Here is a 24,456-nt window from a genome sequence, read left to right as displayed (position 1 = left end):
GGACGGAGCAAAGCGGTTACGTGGTCTTCTCTATCTGCCGACTGAAATCCATTGGATTTCTCTTTACGGGGATATGCGAAAAGCTTAGTTTATTCTTCACCATATTCCTCACCCTTCAAGACGCAGCCGACCAGATTCGAGGAAGGCTGAGGATTCTTTGAAGAATTTGCGATTCTGTAATTCGAAAATATGCTCGAGCGTGGACAGAAATGAAAGGGAAAGGCGCGAAACGCTTCTTGATGAACAAATTAATGATAAAATAATAATATGACAAGACATACTCGTTTGTTTATTCACCGTGTGATCAAATACTCGTACCTTGTAACTTGCGTCAGCAAAATTGAGAGACGTTTGTAACTCTGAAAGGGTTAATTTTTCGACCTGCATTTACCAGACCTAAGTACTCTACTCTGTGAACCCGGAATTACTCTTTTCGAACACTCTGTATGTTCGTCGAGAGCTCGAACGAAGGTAATTCTCCTCCCTCCCTCTCCTCTTTTCATGACAATCTTTTTGAACGTTTCACGCCGTTTATGCCGTCGAACGGAATGCGCGTATGGCGAATAATGCGTTAATATGCTCCCTTAAGTGGCACCCGGCTGTATTTAACTGCGGATTCGGCCGCCGTTTATGAATAATTAAACTCCTCAATCGGGGGCATTGAATTTATTAAGGAAGCGCGGGATATTTATCGGCCGGCCGTAAAAAGCGGGACGTTTCATATGAAAAGTAAAAGTTTACGTTTTGCACGAAAGCGCGGCTCGCCCGTCGCGTTTTCGGCGCCGACGCTTTTCACGACGCGAGGCTGCACGTCGCGAGAGACGCGACGTCGTAAAGCGAGCCGCGGCATGCTCCCTGGAAAATATGGACCGCAGCTGCTGTGAATTAATTTAATAACGTAAACGACACCTTACGGCACTTTAAATCAATATTTCTCGTAAACGTACGCGGGATCCAGCACGCGCGCGCGCTTAAAATGCATATTGTGCAACGGTCCGACTTCCAAACCGGTATTGCTGGAGAATTAATAAGTTCTATTTTAATACATCGCGCGTGCAGAAGAGTGTAAATCTGAGGCTTCCCTGAAGAAACGCTCCTTCGTTCGCGAGTACTTTGCTCGAACAGCGCAGCACATCGATATTTGTCTCGAGTCGTGCCATCTCGAGAAGTCGCATAGAAATTGCAACGAGATGCTGCGGTCGGCACAAAAATTGGCGCCTTGACCAGGCTGAATAGACTTTCCGATCGCTTCGTTTCATTTTTACAGAGATAATATCCGCACGACAAAAACATCGTTCGCGCGACTCGCCGAGATTCGACGGCAAAGTGGTTCACCGTTGCGAATCGCTTTTCGCTCTCGTCTCCTCGCCAAAGTATATCAGAGCACATCGCGGTCATTCGCGAGATAAAGTCCTCGCTGCTGCACTAATCTCGATCGGTGGGGCTGGCAGAAAAATGTCGACGGGAGTCGCAGAGAGTCGCGGGGCGCATTATCATAAATTATCATACGTCCGTGCCGTGACGTGCAACGAGTACAAATGCGCCTCGGCGAGATACCGATCGGTGGCCGTGCGATTTATTCGCGCTACGCCCCAAGGTTGCTTAGGAGAGCTTTTAAAATACGACCCGCGCGCTGCCAATTAAAGTGCACAAGCCGTGCGCAAGCAAGCGCCCCCCCGCATTGTTCGCGTTTCGTGCTCCTGCTGAAAGCGCCTTGCTCGCGTCGCGCTCTCATCTCGGCGGAAGAGTTAGTCCCCATAAATCCCGCCGTTCGTCGTCGCTCTGCCCCGGATGCGTCCATATGGTAATAATGTATCTCGGGGGGACCATCGCGTGTCCGGACGCGACGTCCGGATCAAGGGTCACCAGCCGGGCGCGTACGAGCGGACGAGCCGAGGGCCTAATCGTTTCTGACGATGTCTCGCGGCGATTCATCTCGCTCGACGAAGTCGGCCGAATGAATGAAAGAGCCGAGCGAGCTGGAGCTACGGGGCTCTTGTGCGAAGCTTATCGATGAAAAGGCCAATTGCTCTCCTCCGCCACACTGCGTGTGGATCCGAGTGCGTTATTTCAACACGCGTAAACGTCCAAAAGCAACGGCATGCGGCTGAGAAGTCTGACAAGAGAGAAGCTTCCGACAAATCTCTCGTCCTTTTTTGTCAGTCTCACGTTGTTTAACACGTATTAAATGATTTGACACACTAAATCGTAACTCGACGAAATATAAAACAAAACTCGAGGCGAGGAACATTTTTTTCAAACTATATGAGCGTATATTTTCCTAAGCCAAAAAAAGGTTTGTAGTTTCTATCGATATGGAAAGGATTCATTAGAGTATTCATGTGCTGTAAAATGTCAAAATTCTCATTACTGCTGAATGCGGTAAGACACGGACTTTATTGATTCAGCAGCTCTTTGAGACAAGCAAACTGTCGGCCCAGCGAGTTGAAGAACGCTTGACAATTGGATCGGTACTCGGTGATTGTCAACAATCCCTATCTCATTTTGTTTCCTGCACCAGCGACCAGCGAAAGAAAAATATTCCACTCGCGATGGCGCTTATTATTCGCGCATTATCGCAGCCGTGCGCTGCCAACGGTGCATCCACGTGCAACCTCACCTGCATCGTCAATTTCGACGCTGCTCTTCGAGAGGCATTAAATACCAGAGGGATGATATGTACGGGATCTCCCCGTGTCCCGATGGCATCATCGGTCGTTTCGATTCTAGACTAGTAGCCGGCCGTGTGTTTCGCGTACAAGCGCCGCGTTATAAATTCGTGCCGGGCGCGCGCGCGCGTTTTTATAAACACCCGCGGCCATAACTTAGAGAATAAGAACGATCCGCGCCGGCCTTCGGCCATTATGCCGCCAAGGCATAACGAATGACATATTGACTTCGGGCAGCCGCGAATTCCACGGGGGCTCGCGCGGCGGCGAATCGATGCCGCATTGTCGCCGATGAAGATATTTATAGCCGCGATCGGGACCCTCCCGAGTGTAACACTGTACTCTAAGCGACGATCGCGTTCTAGCCAGGGTAACGCATAGTCCAACCGGTGGCTCATTTGCGGTGTAACGCGCGCGCGTGTGCGCGTGTGCGTCGACGCGTCGATGTGTGTCGAGCGAGCGTAAAAATCCTCTTCCTCCCGTACGAAGCCGTTCACGGGACGGAGGCCCCGATTCGCGAAGGTCGTTCAATGCCGCTCGTACCCTACATAACTCCTTTCGGGCCTGCGCCTCTCGGTGGGCCCTAAGCGATTTGTCCCTACGGATACCTCTCTGTCCGGCGGCGATAGCGCGTTCACCTCCGCCTCCGACTTTTACGATCGGTGCACCCGCGTCGATTTTATCGATTTTAATCCGTCGGAATCTCAATCTCTTCGACCCACGTTTCGCCTCCTTTTTTTTTATACTTCTATCTCTTCTTTTTATACTTCTATATCTTTTCTCTATGCTTCATGTGTGATTATATATTGTATATCCTAAGATATCCTAAGTCTAACAAGATCTTGTAATTACGATTATATCCTTTTATTATAAATAGTAAATATTAATAACAATCATATAATAATAAATATCAGTAATAATAACTATAACTATAATTATTGGGAGAATCCTCGGGATATCTTTTAGATCCGATATTAATAACCGTTTTTTGAAACTTGCTTCAAGTGAGGTGCTCAGATTCGAATTTAGAGTCGGATGTGAATCTTTGCGATTTGAATCGCGATTGCAAGTGTCATATCGTATACGCTCTATGTTTAATAAATAAAAAAATTCAAATCCAACTGTAAATTCAGATCCAAGTATCTCACGAGGAACAAGCTCCAAGTAATGACTCTTAATAGAAGTCTCAAAGATTCAGCGAGTAGCAAATATTGTAATGTTAGTAGCACGCCAGTAAGAAGTGTTACGATAAATCTTTCATCAGCCGATCGGCGATAAGCGCCGCGTCCGTGAGAAGGCCGCGTTGCGATACGGAGTAATTAAAAGCGTAACTGGTGAGTGTGCGCGGCGCACACTCGGATTAAATTAATGCGAAATTATGTCGCGTATCGCGCGCTCTCGCTATTTCAAAGTGGATTAACATCGTCGCGCACTTACGCGAGAATTTCGAGGCTCGGCTTGCGCTTGTCGCGGATCCGGCATCGTAATCTTACGGTTAGTTCGAGAGGTTGCGCCGCAGAATTCCTTGGAAACGGATTTGCACAAAGGGAGACGCGGCTCACCGCTAAAACGAAGAAAACACGGAGTGACGCATGTGCGCTCTATCCGGCGCGCGCGCCCGTCGTTGCGCTCGCCCGGAGAAGTTACACGGGGAATATGTCACATTGTATGCTCATAAAGACCGCTTAATTGCTCGTAAGAGTCCCGCTCAGCTAAAGGTTATCCGTCCGGTTTAAGTGAAGCCCTGCCAAGCTCACCTTGAGAACGTGGCCAATTCTTTATTCCGCCCTCTCGAGGAAAGAAAAGAAGAGAGAGAAAGAGAGAGGGAGGGGGGGGAGAGAGAGAGAGAGAGAGAGAGGGGGAGGGAAAGAAACCGTCCTTTCGCCACTGTGTGGCGGATTTCATAAACGACAATTTCGTAGACGTTGCGAGGGGCATAAGAAACGACGCGCCGATTGTCCTTATCTGAGCTGCGCGCGACGGGTCTTAGAGGAGCGCCGATTATTAATATTCGAAAGCATCGGCATGGTTTAACCTACGTGAGATGAGAAATATTCCGGCGATGCTGAGCCGTCGGATTCACGCGGTACTCGATAGGTTTGCAGGACGAAGCCAGATATTACAGATAGAACAAACTGTCCGACGACGAATAACACGCAGAACTTTGTGCGACATCGAGGACTAGCAAGAGTTTGTCGGGTTTTCCAGTCGTTTCTTGTGTTGATGTTAACAAATAAATACATGCCATGTGTGCAATCTATTATTGTCGCTGTGCTTCGCTTTTTATTTTATGAACTAGAACACTACAAGCGCGCGCTACGCGCGCGCCATTTTAGCTTATTCATATTAAAGTTTGGAATAAATATTATAAATCATAAAAATAATCCCTGTAGTGTAATATAAGTTTAATAATATTCGACTCCAACATACGATGTATTAGGCGCATACAGTTTGAAATTCCATGACATATTTTCTGCATAGTAACGCGTAACCGTATGACCCATGAATTTCAACGTTTAACATTTCTATTCCAAACCATCTTGAGTTCATCTTTAGATGCTATATGCATCGTTCTATTGGCTAAAAAGCATTTGAAGATGAATTCAAAACGGTCCTGAATATAGAAGCTGACTTTCCCTTCCCTCTTCCTCACTCCTCCCTCCCTCACCCCTCTCTTCACTCTCCCTATCTCTCTCCCCCTCCCCCCTCTCCCTCCTTCCCTCTCTCCATCACTTTACCTCACTCTTTCTTTTTCTCTCACTCTTTCTTTCTCTTTAACTCTCACCCTCCCTCCCTCCCTCTCTCTCTCACTCTCTCGCGCTCTCTCTCTCTCTCTCTCTCTCTCTCTCTCTCTCGCTCTCTCGCTCTCTCTCTCTCTCTCTCTCTCTCTCTCTCTCTCTCTCTCTCTCTCTTCACCATCTTCGATATATTCGAGATCGAGGTTCCACGCACCTTTTTTGAAAGATATCCCCTGATACAAAAACTGTCACTCAGCTGTCATCCCACGCGATGACAGCCGCAAACGACACGAAGCTGGCCGCAATGACTTCGAGAGGGCCAATTAGCATCGCGGAAAAGAAGCTTCAACGCTTCGATAAGAAATACATTCACAATGTTGACATGCGCTTTTTATTAAAGGGAGGGAAGGGAAGGACTTTTTTATTAAAGGAAACAATGACATCTTTCGACCACCGAGAAGACCCGAAACATTTCGGCTGACCGAAACAAGATTGATATCGATTAAATTGTGACTTTGCACGCGTAAATAATCGTTTCAATCGAGTGTTTCGATTCGATCGACCGGGCACTGGTTAATTAATTAATTTCATCAACCGGTCGAATATGATTGGATTTGCTCGTTGATTCGCCGATGAATTTAGTCAACTAAAATTTCACCCGATTAATACCCAACACTGGGCTCGCGAATGGCGGATGCGCGGTCATCGGCGAGGCCAGGCTGACGACGCGCATATATCCGATTGAATGCGAACTGCGTAGCGTTTCGGACGCGCAGGGCATCACGTCACGACGTCAACGTTCGCAAGCCGATCCCAAGAGGGAAAGTCCTGCGAGAAAAAGGAAAGGCAGAGAGAGAGAGAGAGAGAGAGAGAGAGAGAGAGAGAGAGAGAGAGAGAGAGAGTGAGTGAAGATACGGGGTAGGACACGTGGCTACACGATCGCCAGGCCTACCTCGCCTACGTCGTCCTTGCCGAGGTCCTCCAACCCGCCGCGACAAGCGGCGTCAACGGCCCAAATATATGACGCAAGGAATAGCTCCGGCGAGATAAGGACACTAAAGATCCTCTCGAAATTCCCCGTGAGATCGGTCCCGTGCGATTCGATCCTCGCTGTTGATATCGCGCGAAAGGTGGCGGAGCGGGGGAAAAAGAAGAGAAACCGGGATGGAATCCGACACGGCGACATATTCCGAGGGAGTGTGGCTGGCGAGAGAAGGGCGATCGTTAAGTTGACGTCGCGGTTCGCTCACTTAACGGCGACAGCTCCGATCGCCGAGGAGTCGCGGCCGAAAAATACGATCTCTTCACTTGGAACGAGACATTGAGATCGCGAGATAAGCGCGAACGACCTCACCACCGAAGTCGCCGCCGAATAGACGCGCGGGATTCCGCAATTCAGGCTAATGAAGTGCGCTGAATCGCTCGTCGCCGTGTCATAGACAGCAATTGCCGTGTGCAATTACCGTTCGGCTCGACCTTCCTCGCGAACGAGATGGCGTTATGTTTCTATTACGAAACTGGCACGAGGACAAAGATGGACCAGAGCCGACGACTCGCCTCTTACGCCGCTACCAAGCATTCTGTTAGGCCTCAACGCGCGAAATATTAGGTATCTAAATTATATATTAATTAAATACTAAAATATTAGATATTTAATAAGTCGATAAAACGAAAACACAATTCGGTCGGCTTGCACGGAGCTAAAAGAAGAAATCGTTCAAAGAAACGCGAAGATGAACGAGAGCCAGGCGCGCTGTTGGATCGCTTGTGAATCAATTTCGGCTTTGCGGAGCGGAAATTCAGTTTCCCTCGACCGAGACACCTCCACCACGTTCGTTCATCGCCTCGGTCAGTCCTTTTCCTCCTGAAAAGATTCAATCGACGAGTCGACCTATTCACGGCCCGGGACCCGACAGGGAATGCAGTCGACGCAATCTTCGATCGAGTTCGCAGCGTACGCTGCGACGATTTACGAGCTAAGGTCGCGCGCGAGAGCACGGGATGTGGGTGCTCGAGTACTTTTCGCGACCTCTCTTGTCCCGAAGGGTATAAATAACTAGATGACGTCAATGAGTTCGACGCTGCTCTCATATGCGCGGACTCCGGCGACGAGCGATGGGGATGCGGACGACATTCCAGGATCCTCTCTCTCTCTCTCTCTCTCTCTCTCTCGAGGGCGATTGAACTCATTAAATTCTCAAATGACATCTCTTCCTTTCTACCCTCTGCGCGCAAACTTCGGGACGAAACTCAGCCTTGGGCTCGCGAGCGGACCGTCCTATATCTATACGTAAACGCCCGCGACTGCCCACCGGACGATCGACGCGGACGCCATCAGCAGAGAACCGGTACGAATAATCCGCCTGCCAGCGGATAACACACCCCTCGTGAAATTGCACCCCGCGCGGCTATATATAGAGGCGGCGCGATAAGCTCGCTTCTAATAATAGCGCGCGAGTTCTGGCCCTCTTCGAGCGATTCCTCCGCGAGCCGACGAATGTTTTACAGCTCAAGGGGAGAGCTGCGCGACGCGTCCTTCCCCTCTTCTCCCCTGCCTGCCTCACCCTTCGCCTGTACCGCGGGGCGAGACGGGCATTTTTACGCGCTGTCGTATTTTCTGCGGGATGCTATCCCGGAAAAATTTATGATCGACGCTCTGCCTGGGAGACGCCGCATGCAAATGATGTGAGCGATAAGCGCGCCGAGATTAGAGTCTCTTAATGCGAGACGCTTAGTACGTACTCCGCTAAGTTAAATTGTTAGACCGGCGCAATACGTTGGAATCAGCCGGGATTAATGGCGCTCCCCCGCTAGGGAAATATCGTTTACGGATTAATGTAATCCCCTCGTGAATTGCTCCGACCGATCGGCCGCTCGACGACGCGCGCTCTCCACGAGGTTAATTTGAGGACGATTCTCAGCGACGGACGTCGCATGTTCTGCATTTCCGCTCACGCGCTCACGTTAACGTTAGAACGATTAACCGATTACCGGCGATTAACGCTGCTTGTTTCCAGCGGAGCGCTCGAGACACGCCGGGATTTTGAAGAAATTTATCGCGCAGGAATGCAGAAGTGTTTATTCGTCTCCTTTAGATTTCTTCAATGTCCGTTGAAAGTGTAAAACGCATCCTTACGTATTCTCTGAGTAATTTCTACATTACTCAAGGAATTATAAATCGGCCATTACGCTCGGTAATTTTAGTGTCAACGAGATCCCGAAATCGATACATGTGCGAGACTAAAGCAACGCCAGCTTTTCACGAGGAAAAGCTGACGAAGGACACAAGACAGCAAAAGTAAATATTCGCTCTGTTTGTTCAACGTGTTATGTATCATTTGAGTAACTTCCGTAAGAAAATTGTCATCCGGAGCCGCTCGGTAATTCCAGTATCAACGTGATCCCGAAATCGATATACGTATGAGAATGAAGTAACGTCATCTTCGCCTGAGGGAGAAAACGCTATGAAGGCGGTTTCTGCAAGTAACCGACAATTAATCGCCCGACTATTCAGTTCGCCGCGCCGTGTCGCAACGATTAATAGAGCGTCTCTCGTGTCAGTCGGAGGTTGATACGCACTTTCGCACAATCGGACAATGCGTCGCGGCCGACAGGATCGTCGGCTTATTACGGTGGTGTGAGCGTAGGCCAGACTCTCTAACGGATATTTTGCCCTCAACTTCGCCTCACAATAGACACACGCACGCGGCGATCGCAAAGTCACCTACGCGCGCGCGGGTGTCGCACCGTCGCGATCGCCTTTTCCCGATAATTCGGGATCTCGGAGCGCGAGCGACGGATTCGTTAGGCAAATTTCCAGCGGCGACTCTCGTTGCACAACGTCGACCCACTTTCGAGAAACTAAAAATAGCGTTAAACGCGCGAGACCGCCCGCTTTACATATTCCAGTCCACGCGCTCTCCTCCACGACTCTCTTCCACGTGTAGAGCGAAACGTCCAGTCGCCGGTATTCCGCGCCAGTTTTCGGCGGACTCTCGCGCGGATTTGGTCAAATATTAAAGGAGGATTCGACTTGTTGTTCACAATTACTTACACGATTATTCGTCGTCTATCGATTAACTCCTTTATCCCCGTGCACCTCAACGTTCGATAAGATCCGGGCGAGATTGCCGGAAGTCGAGAGTGCAAAGAGCGCGCCGGTCACTCAGCATTTTATACCGTTCTGAATTTCGTACTGCGAGCCGCCTGCGAGCGTCTTGAGCGCGTTCGTTTCGCAAAAGAAGAGCGTTTTCCCTTACGCTTGATGTGCCGCGGTACTATGCAGGGGTAACGCACCGTTCGGTTATTCCGCTCGCCCGCGATTCCTCCCGGCCGGGGGGACGGTGATTCGGCCGGAATCCGGTCGGTCGGCCCGCTCTCTGTTATCGTCCTGGTTTAAAAATATCTGGCGCCATCCGAATCGACTCGCGTGCGTGCGTACGAGCGAGCGAGCGAGCGGACGAGCGAGCGGACGAACGAGCGAGCGAGCGAACGAGAACACATTGTCTTCTGAATTATCCTGACAGTGAAAGTTTCGCGTGTGCAGGACAAGACCCCTTCGATCGGCGACGTTACCAGAATGCGAGATCCTCGGGTTTCGTCCGGGATACTAAAGCCGCGGTTGGCTTCTTGGAAAGTTCTCGAATTTTTAATGCTTGCTCGATGCGAACGAGAAACGATCGCTTTACTTCCGACGCTTTACACACGTTCGACGTCGCGTGGAAAATGAGCAAAATTCCACGCTGACGGAAAAATGACATATTTGAGTTTAATATCGTTATCTCGATATAATTTTATTCCCTCGAGTTCTATGCGCGATCGGATTTTACCGGTGCGGTAAAAAGCAGCGCATTAAAGAGAGAAAACAGGAATAGCTACAGCGAGAACGGCATCGCCGTCTGGTACATCCCGTTATTGGTTCAATTAACCGTGTTGACGAGTTAATTTCACGACGGGAACTACGTGACAGGCGAAGCCGCAATAGTTACAGAGAGAGAAAGAGAGCGAGAGAGAGAGAGAGAGAGAGAGAGAGCGGGGGGAGAGATAGGAGCATTCTCTATACCTCATAAAAACTTAACGGAAGTTTCCTATCAGCCTCGCAGGAAATTGCACGAGAGTGCGTACAACGTGATGCGTTCTCCGACTGGTGCCCATGTAATAATGATATAATCGAACGTCCAATATTTTTTTATGCAGGATGTCCTGCGAGGGAATATACGCGACTCAAGCGTAGGACGCAACGTTATTAATCTGTGTATTAAAAAGTTTTGTAAAAAGAAATATAAAGTAATACATGTGATAAAAATGCTGTATTGCGGAAATAATTCGACCAATGTGAGATAAATAATTGTCGTTGCAAGAAGGGGCCTTTGTTAAAAATATCCTGTGAGGGAGTAAACGGACTTTCCGTTACCAGCAACAAATGCAACGTGACGAAAATATCGACGAAGCGAAACTTTCAGCGTTTTACTTCGATTGGACAGCCGGCAGTGCAAAAAATGATCCGTTTAAGGCGCATTAACGATGCGATGACTTTGATAACTGTGTCTCTCTCTCTCTCTCTCTCTTTCTCTCTTTCTCTCTTTCTCTCTCTCTCTCTCTCTCTCTCTTTCTCTTAATCGAAAAGCGACATGGGCGTGTATCGGTAAATCCTTGAGAATCTGGCGTATCATCCGTTATTATTGTTCCGTCGGCCAACAATAATTCAGCCGACCGGCGTAATTATGAGTCATTTATGGATCGCGATCCAAATCATTGTAAACTCGATTCTCATTTTTCGCTCGGCCGTCTGCGAACATAACACGCCGGATAACGTTTACTGTTGGGACTCGCGGAATCGCTAAAAAAGAGGAGAATCGAATCGGGACAGGTAGCTCATTATCAAGCCGGATTTTTTGCAAGATAACTAAGCGCAGACAAAGATACGTAATGGTTCAATCGATATAACTATATATATATATATATATATATATATATATATATATATATATATAGTTATTTCCTTTTTAATCTCTTAATTGAAAATCCGCTCTCGTTCTCACGCTATTCTCGGCTAGCGAGCGGCTGCTTTTTATCGTGCTGTTTTTTTGTCAAGTCAACTTTTATAAAGCGCCGGCGAACATTCCGTACCTCCTTCGACCCGAACCCGAAGCAGTGACGATCCAGCGCAGCTGCTATCATTCTCGCGTTGAAATCGAACAGCGGCCGCGTAAGCGACGGCCAGCGCTCGTTCTATCTGTTGCAGTGTACCGTTATCGAGGTACGATCGTGCTGTACACGCGTGTTCTCTACAATACGACTTGAATTCCGTGTGTCTTTATGCCTGTTAACGGTATTTCGGAGCATATAACCGAGAGCTATCTTCCCGACTATATTCTCCGCTCGTGTCTCTCTCTTATCTGTTCGGTACCGCGCGATTAATTCAATTGTTCTCATGATATAGGCGTCTCGTGAGTCGTGATTTCCTAACGAATGTGAGTCTTTCTTCATCGAGATTTATAGCTTCATCTATAATGATATGTGGATATCGTGGTTGTACGAACATACATTTACAACATTGTTACAATATCATTTTCCGATATGATCGTCACGTCTGAATGGGACATCCGCGGTTTTAATTTCAATTTTTTTATATTTTAATATTTTGAACTGAAAATATAAAAATAATGTAAAAATATTTTAACATTTCCTAATGATATATCCGCCGTTTTTTATTCTAATCATCAAGCACTGCCTTTTATAATAATTATTCCAATAATGTGCAAAATATCATAACTAAACGTATTTCATTAAACAAGATAACGAAATAACAAGAACGATGGAAAATCATTTAATTGCCCGAGCAAATTAACGTTACCAATCTGGGATACAATTATTGAACGTATAGAAAAAAATGCTATTATTCTCTCTCTCTCTCTCTCTCTCTCTCTCTCTCTCTGCTGTGAAGAAAAGTAAGACGATATTATTACTGCCTAAAATAATTGTTTGAAAACGAGTTTATTCAACGCGTGACTCTCTCGCGTCTGTGCTCTCTACTCGCGCGCCTCCAATAAGCAGAATCTTGACGGGGCTGCATACCGGCTCGCGACAACCCCGGCACAAAAGGGGTTCATTTTTCCCGGCGCGCTGCCGCCGGGAGATTTACAGACCGGCTGTCCTGAGGTTACCGACTTACCGAGGCTGGTCGCTTCGAGCGTCTCTCAGCGGAATGCGCATTGCGTGAATCACTCGTCCTCACCCTACTGGTTCATTGGCGATCGGGTCGATTGCACAATGCAGAATAAAGTGATTTAAATGCGTAAGACATACGTCGAAGGCTCTCGGTGTGGCTCTGAGGAGTTTTCGGGATAAATATTGTCAGAATAAATATCGGCCGAGAGGTCCTTGTCGCGGGTGAATGAATCTCAGAAGAATCGTTGAAAAATGCGTCTCGAGCCAACAGGCGCGAAGCGAGAGAGAGAATTTCGCTTATTAAAATATATCACCGGCGGCACGCGGTAGACAATGGCGCGCGTTTCAACGCTGGCCTCAGCGTCGAGCACGACCGACGACGCCGCGCGTCGCGATATCTCGGGAACTCGGGTGATTTCAACGCGCGCTATCGCGCACTCTGCGATGCGACATTAGGCTGCCGATATCCTTGAGGCGCGACTTAGCGCGATCGGTCGCTATCGCTGCCGGGCGCTCGAAACACGATCGTAGGAAAATCGCGCCTTTCATTCTTTCCGAGGTGCAAAGCGAATGCATTCTTTCAAGATGACCGCTGGACCGCGGCCGGTCCAGTCCTCTTCGTGGAGGGAGCAGAGACGGGAATCCTGGATTGAACCGTTTTCCGCCGCGGTCTTAACTTCGTACTTTGAAGGACCTTGCTGGTCCTTCGGCTTTCTTTTCCCTTTCTCTATAAATATATGTTATCGAGCAAAGTGAAATGCAAATTATTATTATTCGCAACAATGGGAAGCGCACGAGTTTCCCCGCCGCGGAGAGACCGATTCTTGCGCGAGCGCGAGCTCGAGTTTTTCCTCGCGGAACGAGCCGCGGGTTTCGACACATTCCGCGCACCTCGCTGTACACGTTTTAATTTTCATGCAGGCGCGTGAAAACGCGCTGCGCAATGGCACGAACGGCGGGAATGTTCCGGGCACTTTGCCGAGGCCGAAATTTTTACCGCGATGTCTCTCATTATCCTAGATTCCTCCGCGAGACTTTCAGCGCGGTTTTTACATCGGTTTTCTCCCGATCGCGGCTCGCGGAACGGCAGCGCGAAACCCGCGCTGCTTTCCGTGCACCGTTCGGCGACCCGACATGGAATCTGTCGGTGGCGCCTGCCTCTCCCTCTTGCCCCCTCTTTCTCCTTCTGTTTCTTTCTCTCTCACGAGCGCGTTCGCCTGGTTATTATTGTGTATACCGTTGCGGAGCGCTTCCACGTGGCGACGTCCGCGAGAGCGATAAATTTTTCGTAATAACATCGGACCGGTTTCGTGGATAGTTCCTCGTAACAATGAACACGCGCACCTCGACCTGGCATGCCGTCGGCACAAAAAATCTCTCTCTTTCTCTCGATTCTTGGGTTCCTCGCGTTCGTTGCGAGGCGGAGGTCGTCCTGCAGCGGCAACAACTGCCGTGTCCTCGTCGCGAGGTTACCCCTCAGCCGAAACCGCTTTGTATCGCGGCACGAGGAAACTGAAAAGCAATACGCGTGCGGCGCTTTTTGTATCGGGACGAACTTTTGTATACGGACTCCCATTTACAAAGAATATCCGCCATTGACACGTGTAATTAATTACGCCTCTGATAACAACGGAAAAATACGCACGCCTCTTTGGCAATTCCCCCTGTTTTGATCAATCGTATCTCCTCGGAGATTTCTTAGAAAAGTCTCCAAATGAAAAATACCCGAGGCGAACAGCAGGCTGCCTAATTATGAAACGACGGCGGAGACGGAGGCGCAACGTCTCCGTGCGGCGATCGGGATCGATAATTTACAGCGGAACGCCCCGCGAATGAACAATGCGGGACAGTGGTATAAATTTTACAAGAGTGCACCGCGAGATCTGCCGCCAGCAAGCTAGTGTCACTCCGCTCAGCCGTGACCTTGGGTCGCTCTAACCCGCGGTCGAAGGCTGCGTGTCGCGGCGCACACGTGGAAAACGCTCGTCCGTTACGCGAAATCGTAAATTCTCCGCCCCTTGTTAGGAAGAAAGAGAGAGAGAGAGAGAGAGAGAGAGAGAGAGAGAGGCGCGACTCTCTGCCTACCCCCTGCCAGAGGATCGCCTCGTGCGGTACGCGGGCGTGCCGGGCAGCGCCTGGTCGGCCAGTTTTTTTTCAGACGGCGCCGTGTTCGGATGGTAAATCGCTGTTTAAACGTCGAATTTACACGGCCGCTTCATCCCGCGACTTTCACGGTACAATAACGCGGCGAATTTATCGCGTAACGGCGGCGCGCTGCGTAATTTATATCGCGCATGCAAGATCGCGCGCGCCACGCATTGGCGAACGCGCGATGACGATGTTGCAGCGCGCCAACTATGTTGCAGGCGCTTCTCTCTTCTGAGGAACACGCGGCCCGAGAGATGCGCAACGCTCGCGAGCGCGGCGTGGAGTGTGTTCGCCCGGGGGAAATATCACGGTACTAATAATTGCCGGCGGCGTGCATTATTATTAATCTCGAGATCTGAATGTGGAAAAGTTATATCCCCCTCCCCCTATCGATCGCTTTTACACGGCCCGCTCGTCGTCGGCTGCGGAGAGAAAAACGCCGAGAGAGAGAGAGAGAGAGAGAGAGAGAGAGAGAGAGAGAGAGAGAGAGAGTGAGAGAGAGAGAGAGAGAGGGTGGAAGGATCGACGGATCAATCAGAATCGTCGATCGCGCGAGGGGAATACGATCGTCGTTCGTTATTAACGTCGCCGACGGTACTCTCTTCATTTCGCAGCGATTTCCCGCGTGCCTAATTAAGCATGCCCCCTGCCACGCCAACGTTCAGGGCGCTTCCGGCCGCGGTGAACTAGCAGGCAGCGTCGCGATTTTTCAACCGGTTATTATTCAATTAGCTCTCGGACCCCGAGTCGTCGCGGAGCGCGGGAGCGCTAATTAGGGGAGGCTACCTCGACTCTGCGCGGTGAACTGAGAGAGAAACGACTCGCGGCCATACGAGATGCGTCGTCGCTAAGTTTCGTTCGCGTCGCTGCCCGCTCGCCCGGTATGTCTTCATCCGAAGAGTGCGGGATGCAGACGCGGGAGCACGACATAGTTTCATAACACATTAACTTGCACACACGCCGCCGTATCTGCAATTATCGAAGGGGAAAAGCGCCGCAGTTGCTAAATCCGCGAGACAGGCCGCGAAGCGAAAGAGAAGGTTAGAAGGTTGGATTTAATATAACGATTTGTTCGCGTGGCGTAAAGTGGTAGTTTGCCCGAAACGTGAGCGACATTGGGCTTTCACAACGGTTACACTAATAGTTTCGACAAAAATTTTGTGCTCTTGGAATTTCTTCCCGCGGAATGTCACTCGGAAAATACAGCGACAGCCGAGAGTGATTTTTCAGCATCCATACAGAGAGAGAGAGAGAGAGAGAGAGAGAGAGAGAGAGAGAGAGAGAGAGAGAGAGAATACTCCGCTCTGAACGAACGGGTTCATTTGAAATTAAAGAGCGCATCTTGCGTATTCCTCCATCGTCGCAGAAACAAATTCATTCCACTTGATTGATACATTCACTCGCGTGCAGTCGGAATGCACGCCAAGCTTGAGCGAAACATTCACTCTTACGACTGCGAATGGCGGCGTCTTCGTGATTGCTTCCAGTGAATTTTCACCCATTTCAAGTGAAATCGCACTCGATCGCGAATTTACAGCCTACACCTGCGACAACAGGAGATCCTGTAAGAAAAAAAACTTTTTTCTCTCGCCGCGCATCGGCAGCGCCGCCTCTCTTGCGCGACGTAGCAGCGCGCAGACGGACGCGTATTTATTTACTTAGCGCGAGAATTAAGCGTGTAAGCGCGCTGTTAGACGCGACGACTACGCGGCGGCGGCGCGCGAGAACCTTTCCTCGGTCTCAGGATCAAGCTGTGGATGCCATCGGCCTCGGTCGTGTGGCTCTCTCGCGCACAAGTGCGACAGTGCGAGAGAGCGCGCGGTTAGCTTTTCGTGCGGGCGCAGATAAATTACTGCTCCTTAAACCTGCGATTTTTAGACGCACCCGCCCACGCGGCACTACCGCACACGACGTTGATGCGTGTGGGAGGTCGCGTGAAAAATCTGCACGCACAGTGCACGCGGCCGAGAGATAGTCCACGCGCTGAAGCGGGACAACCATTTAGCGTGAAAATGTGGGCTCGCTGTAGAATCATACGAAACGCTACGCTCCTTCAACTACGAGGGTAGTCCCAGAAGTACCTGACCTGACGTGTAGATAGCGGTTGTTGTTTGAAAAGAATGACTATGGTAGAAAGTACCAATCCTTATAAAGCTTAAGTTTGAAGTTTGACGACGCTACGTTGTTTAGTATTTGTTTGGCAGCCATCGGTAGTGAACGCTCTCGGTGAATTTGTAAACATGGAAAAAATTCGTCATCGTTATGTGATACAATACTTTCGTTTGAAAGGCCTCAGTCCAAGCAATATCAAAGCGGAGCTAGATTCTACTCGGGGGGAGTCTGCTCCTTCGTTTACAACAGTAAAATATTGGATGGCAGAGTTTAAACGAGGCCGTACGAGCTGCCAAGCAGCGAACATCGCAATGGTCGACCAAATGAGGCGATCACGCCAGAAGTGGTGAGGAAAATCCACAAAATGGTATTGGATGACCGTCGACTGAAAGTGCGCGAGTTAGCAAACATGGTAGGCATTTCAAAAAGTGCTGTACATCGCATATTGACTGAAAATTTGGACATGAGAGAGCTGAGTGCGCGAGATGGGTGCCGCGATTGGAACAAAAACAGCGTCGTGAGGATGTTTCAATCGAGTGTTTGGCGAAGTTTCGCAGCAATAAAGCCGAGTTTTTGCGTCGATTCATAACCATGGATGAAACATGGGCCCATCACTTCACACCTGAGACGAAGGAACTGTCAAAACAATGGACCAAGGTGGCTTGATGGCTATTTTGAGGAGCTCGACGATTCCCACTGTAAACAGGGTATCGAAGCTATTGAACATCGCTGGGAAAAGTGTATCGAGCTAAAAGGAGACTATGTAGAGAAATAAAGATATTTTTTCCCAAATCTTTTGTGTTTCCTTTGTTAGGTCAGGTACTTCTGGGACTACCCTCGTACCTCGCGAGGCTACGTCTTCTTCTCCCTGCAGCGGACGAAAAGTCCACTCGAGTGAGCGTTGATTTTTCCGACAGCGAAACCTTCATCGTCACGAAGACTTTCCTCCTTTCCTCGAAAGTGTCTTATCTTCCAGATAACGCAGCGTCTTAGTTAAGAGAATAATCTCCGACAATCTGCGCACTCTAGAAAGATGTCCCGCGCATTGCGCCACTCGCGTTGCGCAACGTCCAATTACAGGCGTAAAGTAATGCGCGTCGGGATTTGAACGAATTAATTATTCATTTTGCGTGTAATTGCACGGGCCCATAACTCGCGGGCGCGCGCGCGCGCGCGCGAATTGGGTCCAATTCAGCTGCTCCCGTTTCGCCGACGAGCGAATTGTACTTTATGCGCCGATAAATCCCGCTTTATCGCACGCGATTTTTCAACGGCGGCCGTCCGCCGAAAAATATCGCGGCGACTCGCGCGAGCCTCGGGCTCGTAGTTCGTTCTCGCGCGCGAACGAAGCAGTCGGCCGAAAACCGGATCACACTCCGATCGGCGCTCACGTAATTGTCGCGCGCGCGCGCTCGCGAGTTTTAATTAATGCAATCGTCGAGCACTGCCAGAATACGCCGGCTCGTCGATAATTAAATACACTTGCGCGAGATATTTCTGCCGTCTCGCGGCAGAAATTCTGTGCGCGCTACAGCAGTCGCGCGCGCGCCTTTATTCATCTGGAAAAAATCGGAGACGAGAAAACGACACGCGCGTGAGACGAGGAAGATTTAAGCATTCTCGATCGATCGATCGCTCAAGGGCGCCTCGCGGATAATCCGTTCCATCAATCGCATCAATCGGTCAGCTGTAAGCTGGCGATTACTGATTAAGCTTTAATTGAACGCGTGTCTTGTCCATCCAGCTGAGGAGAACATTACGACAAGGTGCCAATTACAACACGGTGTTAGTTAGTCCGTAACTTAACTCTCGTAGGAATGTAGAAAGAAGCCGGCTACGGTCGACTAAATCCGCGGTCTCTTTCTTTTTCTCTCAGTCGCTCGCGGAGCGAGCACGTCACTTACGAGCGGTCGAGTCAATTTGGTATCACCTCGTATATAATATTCATCGTGGCCGGGCCGCGATATTAATTATTAATTATGTCGCCTTCGGGCGGCTCGGCAAGAGAGGCCGGTCACGCGATTAATGCCGCCAGGAGGCTTAATCCGATAATTAATGCACCTCTCCGTATAGTCCCTTTAAAATTAGCCTTGAGTGGTGGCGGTGGCGTCGCGCTAATTACGCGCGGTTCGCGTGATCATACGCTGTAATTATATACCGTCGCACGGGGAAAATTAACGCTGTGGTCGCGCGAGTCGCGACACGTGTGTGCGCGCGCGCGCGCGTTTGTCCGCTCGGTCTGCCCACACGCTAGTCTGGTTTCGAATATCCCGATCCCCGCCCCGCCGCCGATGGAGGCCGAGTCCTGGCTCCGTCGATGTCTCTTGGTCGGGAAGTAAATCGTATCGAGACCGAGACACTCGTCTAATGTCTGTGAATAATTTTCTCTTTGACGTGTGAACTTAGATATCGATATTTTATTTTTATATTATTTTAATATTAGATATTTTAATATTATTCATTTTAATATTATTTTTATTAGAAGTTGTTAACAATGATTTTCGGCGAGGCACCGCGTCTTCCCGGGGCTTTCGCGCACAAACTGCCGTAACCGCGAGTCTAAGGTGTAAACTCGTAGCTGAAACTAATCGGGATGTTGCACATTCCAAAGGAAGCTTAAACTGACGGTGAACTCGACCGTAAACACTAGCGACTAAAATTCGAGTGGCTGAAGTTCTAGTTACACGGTTCACTTGCGTCTTCCTCACAAGAATACAAGAATCTAAAGCAACATTCCGATTGACTCATCAGCTTGTACATCCCGAAGCTTACGCATCTTACGTATCTGCGATTACGGCAATTACAAGTCGCCCGCCGAGTTACACAGCACATCACCGCCCCCCACCACGAGCAATTCTTTTATTCGCGACGTTAATTCGACTATCAACGATGAGGCTCGAGCGTCGCTCCCGCTGTTCCGGCAGATTTGTGTAAATTCCACGTGCGACTGTAAAGCCCGCGAAATTTTCGCGTTGGACTCATCTTGCGTCGTATTGCGTAAGAAGAAGCGACGCAGAGCGCTCGCGCCCGCAGGAACCGCGAGAAGTTAACATTCCGCGCTTGCATAACGAAACGCGCGGCACTCGCCCGCGACGACGACGACGACGACGACGACGTGGGTCGTACGCACGTATGTGCATCCGCAGCAGGGATACGTGATGTAAGTATAGCGGGCACGCGGGAAGATAACGACGGTATCCTTGACTCTAGGCGCGTGTACTCGTGCACACGTCGACGCGTACACGCGCCGTGTGTGAATGTCACCTCGCATGCGAAGGTGCACGCGTCGCGTTTTGCGGCAGCTTGGACAATGCGCGCGCTCGCCGACGCAGCTCTTACGGAACTCGTCGCGAGTCTCGTGAAATGATCAATATTTTAATGTTTCATAATCACATTGTCCTGTTTTCCGCTCTTCAGCATCGTCACTCGTACGCTTTCTTAAAGCTCGGCAAAGCCGCGCGGAAGCGTTTCGAATTCCGCGATGGCTGATTACATGCAACATCCGCAGGAATCAACTTTTTCATTTATTTTCACAAGGAACGTTTCTAATAAATATGTCGAAACCTGAAATCTTTCAGAGCCGCGAGATTCAACTTTGTTGGCAACATTGTTCGAAAGTGTGGCAACTGCGAATATTGTGGGATTATAAAATCTGTGCGCAGACTCTAACAGAGAGAGAGAGAGAGAGAGAGAGAGAGAGAGAGAGAGAGACCCCCTTTACATTCCTATTCGACTTGTTTTCGATAGAGAGCTAATTTCGCTTATATTATATAATTTCGCTCTCTATTTTAATCGGTGCCAACTATGCAGCTCAAAGACAACCAACATCTCCACAAGTCCCGCAACGTTTAACGTTACGCTTCCCGTCATTCTCCACAATTTTTTCATCCCAAGAGTTGATCCATTATCTGACGATTATAAGACGAGACGTTAACGCGACAGACGACGAGAGGGAGACTTCAGGATCCACCAGCGGGGACCCATTGTCCCCAACGCGACGCCCTCGCATGATCGAGAGAGAGCGCGCGCGCTATCAACTTCTCGGCCCGGTTGCTCGTAAAATAACGACACACACTTACGCGACTTAAGGCGACTTACCAGCAGGAGAAGCACCGTGCTCGTGGCGGTCACGTCGACCGATATGCCGCACGCCATTTCTCGCGCTCGAACCAGGGGGTTGTCCGCGCTCCTCTACCAGAGCATCCTGGATACGCGTGTCGTATCAGGCTGCAGTTCTTGCCGGCTCCCTCCGAGTCCGCGGTGGAGCCGAACGGTCGTGTTCACTCAACCAACGTCCACCACAAGAGAGGAAATTCCAAATCACCCAGCACGCCCGCGCGCGACTCGAGCCGTCCTTCCCCGCGATTTCGACCGCGATTTTACCAGAGAGGAGCGCTCGCTCGTGAATCTCTAAGTAGCTCGCACGCGACGACGACGACGACGACGACGACGACGACGACGACGGAGACAGCGCTCGAACGACACGCTGAGCTACCTCTCGCGGGTGGAGGTTCGATCGGAGGTCGGATTACGGTCAATCGTGCTCGCGCTCGCGATCGCTGCTCCCTGCCGTCGCTCTCGCTGGCCTTTCGCCTCTCTCGCGTATAATATGCCGATCTCTTCGTCCCCGATTACCGCGCGCTGTCGAGTCGTTCGCGCTCTCGCCGACGTCTCGGCCGCGACGAAAGAATCGGACACGACGAGTGTGTGCTGCCGAGAACAACACGCGGCAACGCGCGGCGACCCGTGGCTAGCTCTCTCGGCGCGTACGTCGTTAAAAGGTGACGATTATGCGGTCCTAACCGTAGCACAGGGCTCGGGCAACTGACAGCGGGTCAGAGCCGCGGCACACGGCGCCACGCCGCTCTCACAGCTGATCCGAGAGAGCCGATCGCCTCTATCCGCGACCCCCTCCTTCCTTCCTTCGCGAGGGGCCCGCTCTACCCTCTCTCTAACACGCGATCCTCGATCCCCCTGCCGTATCGCGCCGCGCGCCGCGCCGCGCCGCGCCGCGACGCTCCTTTTGGGGCCGCTGATCGCGCTCCGATTCATCCTGTACACTTCCGATCCGGATGACAACAGTGCCCGGGGGGTATGCCCGAAGACCTCGCTGGGAGCAGGTAAAAAAATGAGGGCCACGTGGATCGGTGGGTCTCGACGCGCGACGGCCGCCTGGCCGAATTTTCACACAGGCGGACGCCTGACTCTGACCTCAGCGTGTTTAGCGGTGCATGTGTTCCATGCACATTCCGTGCTCGTGTATGTCCTTCTCTTTTTTGCTTCTTTCTTCATTGGGCATTGAGAATGCGAAATGAATTTTTTGCTCTTGAGCGAGGAATTCGCGGCGCGGCGTCTCTCTTTGGCGGCTCCACTGCCGCTCGCGCTGGCTGAGTGGCTGAAACGCCCAGTAGTCCGCCATTTCTGCCGCTTCTGCGCGGATTTTGTCGATAACACGTTACTGTTATTTATTTCTTTATTCGTCCGTTATTGTTTATTATTCCGATTCTCCGTAATGCCGGCCGTCGAACGTTTCTCTACGTCAGCTGAGAGTGAGCTTCCCTCCGGATTTATTAAGTCGCTTCCGTTGGCACACAAGATCGCGGAAAGGTGGATTTTCAGAGGAGGGAGGAGGGAAGGAGGGGGGGGGGCGATGCGCCTCTCGCACGTTCGCAACGCGTGCGTGCGTAAGTACTCGGGGGACCGTCCGCTGGCAGGCCCGGACTTCGGAGGCGATGCAATAATTAATACTCGCGGAGCAATTCATAAATATTAATGCGAGCCGTACATTACACCCGCGTCCCGGATTTGGATATTTCGCCGTGGTTTTACGAGCGCGCAAAAAGAAGCGCGCATTAAAGCACGTTAATTAGCCGCGTGGCGCTCGTTAGCGCAAAGCGAAGGCCGCGCGAGTTAAACCGTCGCAGGCACCGGCGCGCTCTATAAAACCTCCACTTTCCGCGAATACCGCCCACGTGCCCTTAACGACCGCGCGCGAGAGAGCATCGGTACGACGACTCCTTAAGTATCGCTCTCCGCGCGCGGGTCTTAGAGATTATAATTGAATCGTAATTCAGGCTTTAATTGCACGGGCGTGTTTAACGCCGCGAGATAAGGGAGAAGAAGGGAGATGAGCGGCCGGGACGAAATTTTCGTCGGCGGGGGAAGTCAGCCGCCGGAACTCAGCCAGGGCCGCTCTCTCGCGTAATACGCGGCAAATCTGACGAAAGTCGCGCCGAAGCGATGCGTAGCAAAACGAGCGAGGATGAGTGTATCGGGTGTCCCTTCTTAATCACGCGATGGTGCAATTCGCGATTTCGTGACTAACGGTCCACCCCGTCGCGCGAGTCACTCTCGGTGGCGTCACGATCTCTGCCGCATCCGCCATTGTACTTCTGTTTATCTCCGTGTGTTTTTTTCTCGCGCGTTACCAAAAACCGACTCATACGCGGAGATTTTTCACGCATTTGCATCGGAATGGGATACATCCGTTCATTTGGATGTTTAGTCATCCTCGCTCGATCGAAAGCGGATAATCGCGATTTCTTCCTGAAAATGGACCAAACCACAAAAATCGTCTTCTCCGATTTAGCGTTTAGTCGCACTTGATCTTGAGGAGGAAATGAGAACAAAGTCATACGAAGGCTGTCGTAATATCCAGAGAACGATCATAACATTCTAAAGAAAAGAGAAACAAAAAATTCAACGATACGAGCACTCTTTTCAAATTTAACAGCGTAAACGAGAACTGCATATTTCCCAGTAAATCAGCCGCGATTCTTCCTCCTCGGCCGAAGATCGCAGATCTTCCAGCTTGGTCTCACGTCGCTCGCGGTACGTGCGACGTCTTTGCACCGAACAATAAGCGTGGCACTGTGTCAAAGATCGAGTCGTACTGTCGGCGAATTGTCATCGCAAAGACAACGGAACGGTTCACGCGGTCGTCCTTCCAAACAGATCCTCCGGGTAATGGAAGATCAGGAGGAGCGGGAGGCACGCGGAAAACTGGTCGTGGGATCCGCGCGGCGAAATCCTCCTCGGAGAGGCGCGCGGCCGCTCGTTCGTTCTGGTATTTCTGCCGGCGACGTTACGATAGAGAGGATGACGACGATGACTGGCGGGGAATACAAAGCGCATTTAACGAAATCCTTGTGCAACGGGCGCGGATGAATAACCGACCTTGCGAACAAGCGGGACGGCCTTCGTGGTGGCGCGCGCGCACGCGCTCGCGAAGAGACAAGGATATATCCCACCTCCTTCGGTTTTTCACGCCGGATACGAGTCCGCGGAACGTCGTTCAGGCCGCTCGGGTTACACCGGGCTTGGAAATCTCGCGTCTACGATCGATACGCTCGCGGAATACGCGCGCGCGCGCGCGCGCGCTGGACCCGCGACGGAGCGTCGGCAGCGATGATTAATCGCGCGCAGATTGGCATCGTCGCGACTTTATTGCCCGACTACCGCTCGCCCCCGGCGCGCTGAGGGGCGCGGCTGAGGTAACTCGCCCGGTTTACGATACGGCGCGGCTCAGCGCCGCGGAATAATCCGTGTTCGGGATTCGGGCAGATTTACATCTGCGCCGCGTGATATAATCGTCGGGCCGGAATCTCAAATTGCTGCGT

At 50.7% G+C, this 24,456-nt stretch overlaps 1 protein-coding gene across 1 annotated transcript in view; it reads right to left on the bottom strand.

The window, feature by feature from the left end:
• LOC105188053 (mucin-19) overlaps window positions 1–21,703 on the bottom strand; it is a 51,677-nt gene extending 29,974 nt beyond the window's left edge. The window contains exon 1 of the mRNA XM_025303169.1: window positions 20,936–21,703. Within this exon, the coding sequence (XP_025158954.1) occupies window positions 20,936–20,992 (57 nt within the window). The 5' untranslated portion in view covers window positions 20,993–21,703. The remainder of the gene's footprint in view (window positions 1–20,935) is intronic.
• Window positions 21,704–24,456: the final 2,753 nt, after the last annotated feature.

The sequence above is a fragment of the Harpegnathos saltator genome, unplaced genomic scaffold (genome assembly GCF_003227715.2).
Source record: "Harpegnathos saltator strain DR-91 unplaced genomic scaffold, Hsal_v8.6 scaffold536, whole genome shotgun sequence".
NCBI lineage: Eukaryota > Metazoa > Arthropoda > Insecta > Hymenoptera > Formicidae > Harpegnathos > Harpegnathos saltator.
The sequence above is the reverse complement of the archived record's forward strand: the minus strand, read 5'-3'. Positions and strand labels throughout refer to the sequence as shown.